The sequence below is a fragment of the Penaeus monodon genome, chromosome 33 (genome assembly GCF_015228065.2).
Source record: "Penaeus monodon isolate SGIC_2016 chromosome 33, NSTDA_Pmon_1, whole genome shotgun sequence".
NCBI lineage: Eukaryota > Metazoa > Arthropoda > Malacostraca > Decapoda > Penaeidae > Penaeus > Penaeus monodon.
Window position 1 is genome coordinate 30,788,443 of NC_051418.1, and position 306 is coordinate 30,788,748.

At 70.3% G+C, this 306-nt stretch overlaps 1 protein-coding gene across 1 annotated transcript in view; it reads left to right on the forward strand.

The window, feature by feature from the left end:
• Nucleotides 1–6: 6 nt before the first annotated feature.
• The window catches only part of LOC119593913 (WAS/WASL-interacting protein family member 3-like), a gene marked incomplete at its 3' end in the record, with an annotated part of 651 nt that continues 351 nt past the window's right edge, over nucleotides 7–306 (forward strand). The window contains 1 exon segment of the mRNA XM_037942932.1: nucleotides 7–306. Within this exon segment, the coding sequence (XP_037798860.1) occupies nucleotides 188–306 (119 nt within the window).

Genomic DNA, 306 nt, shown 5'->3' on the forward strand with positions numbered 1-306 from the left:
CCCCGGCTGCCCCGCGCCCGCCTCGGGACTCAGTTCGGACCGGGACGCTGAGCGGTCGAGACACGCGGCTCCCTGCAGTCCCCTTCCTTCGTGCCGCTGCGACCACGCGACCCTTGTGCCCGGCGCGCGAGCGAGCGAGTGCCACGAAACTAGTGCCGCCGCGGGCCATGAGCCAGACGGCGACGCCATGGTAGTGCCAGGTGACGCGGGCGTGCAGGCGGCGCCCCGCGTGGTGGCCGCCTGCATTAAATCGTACCACGACATCCCAGAGGAGCTCTTCAACAGCCTGCAGGAGAGTTCCGTGGA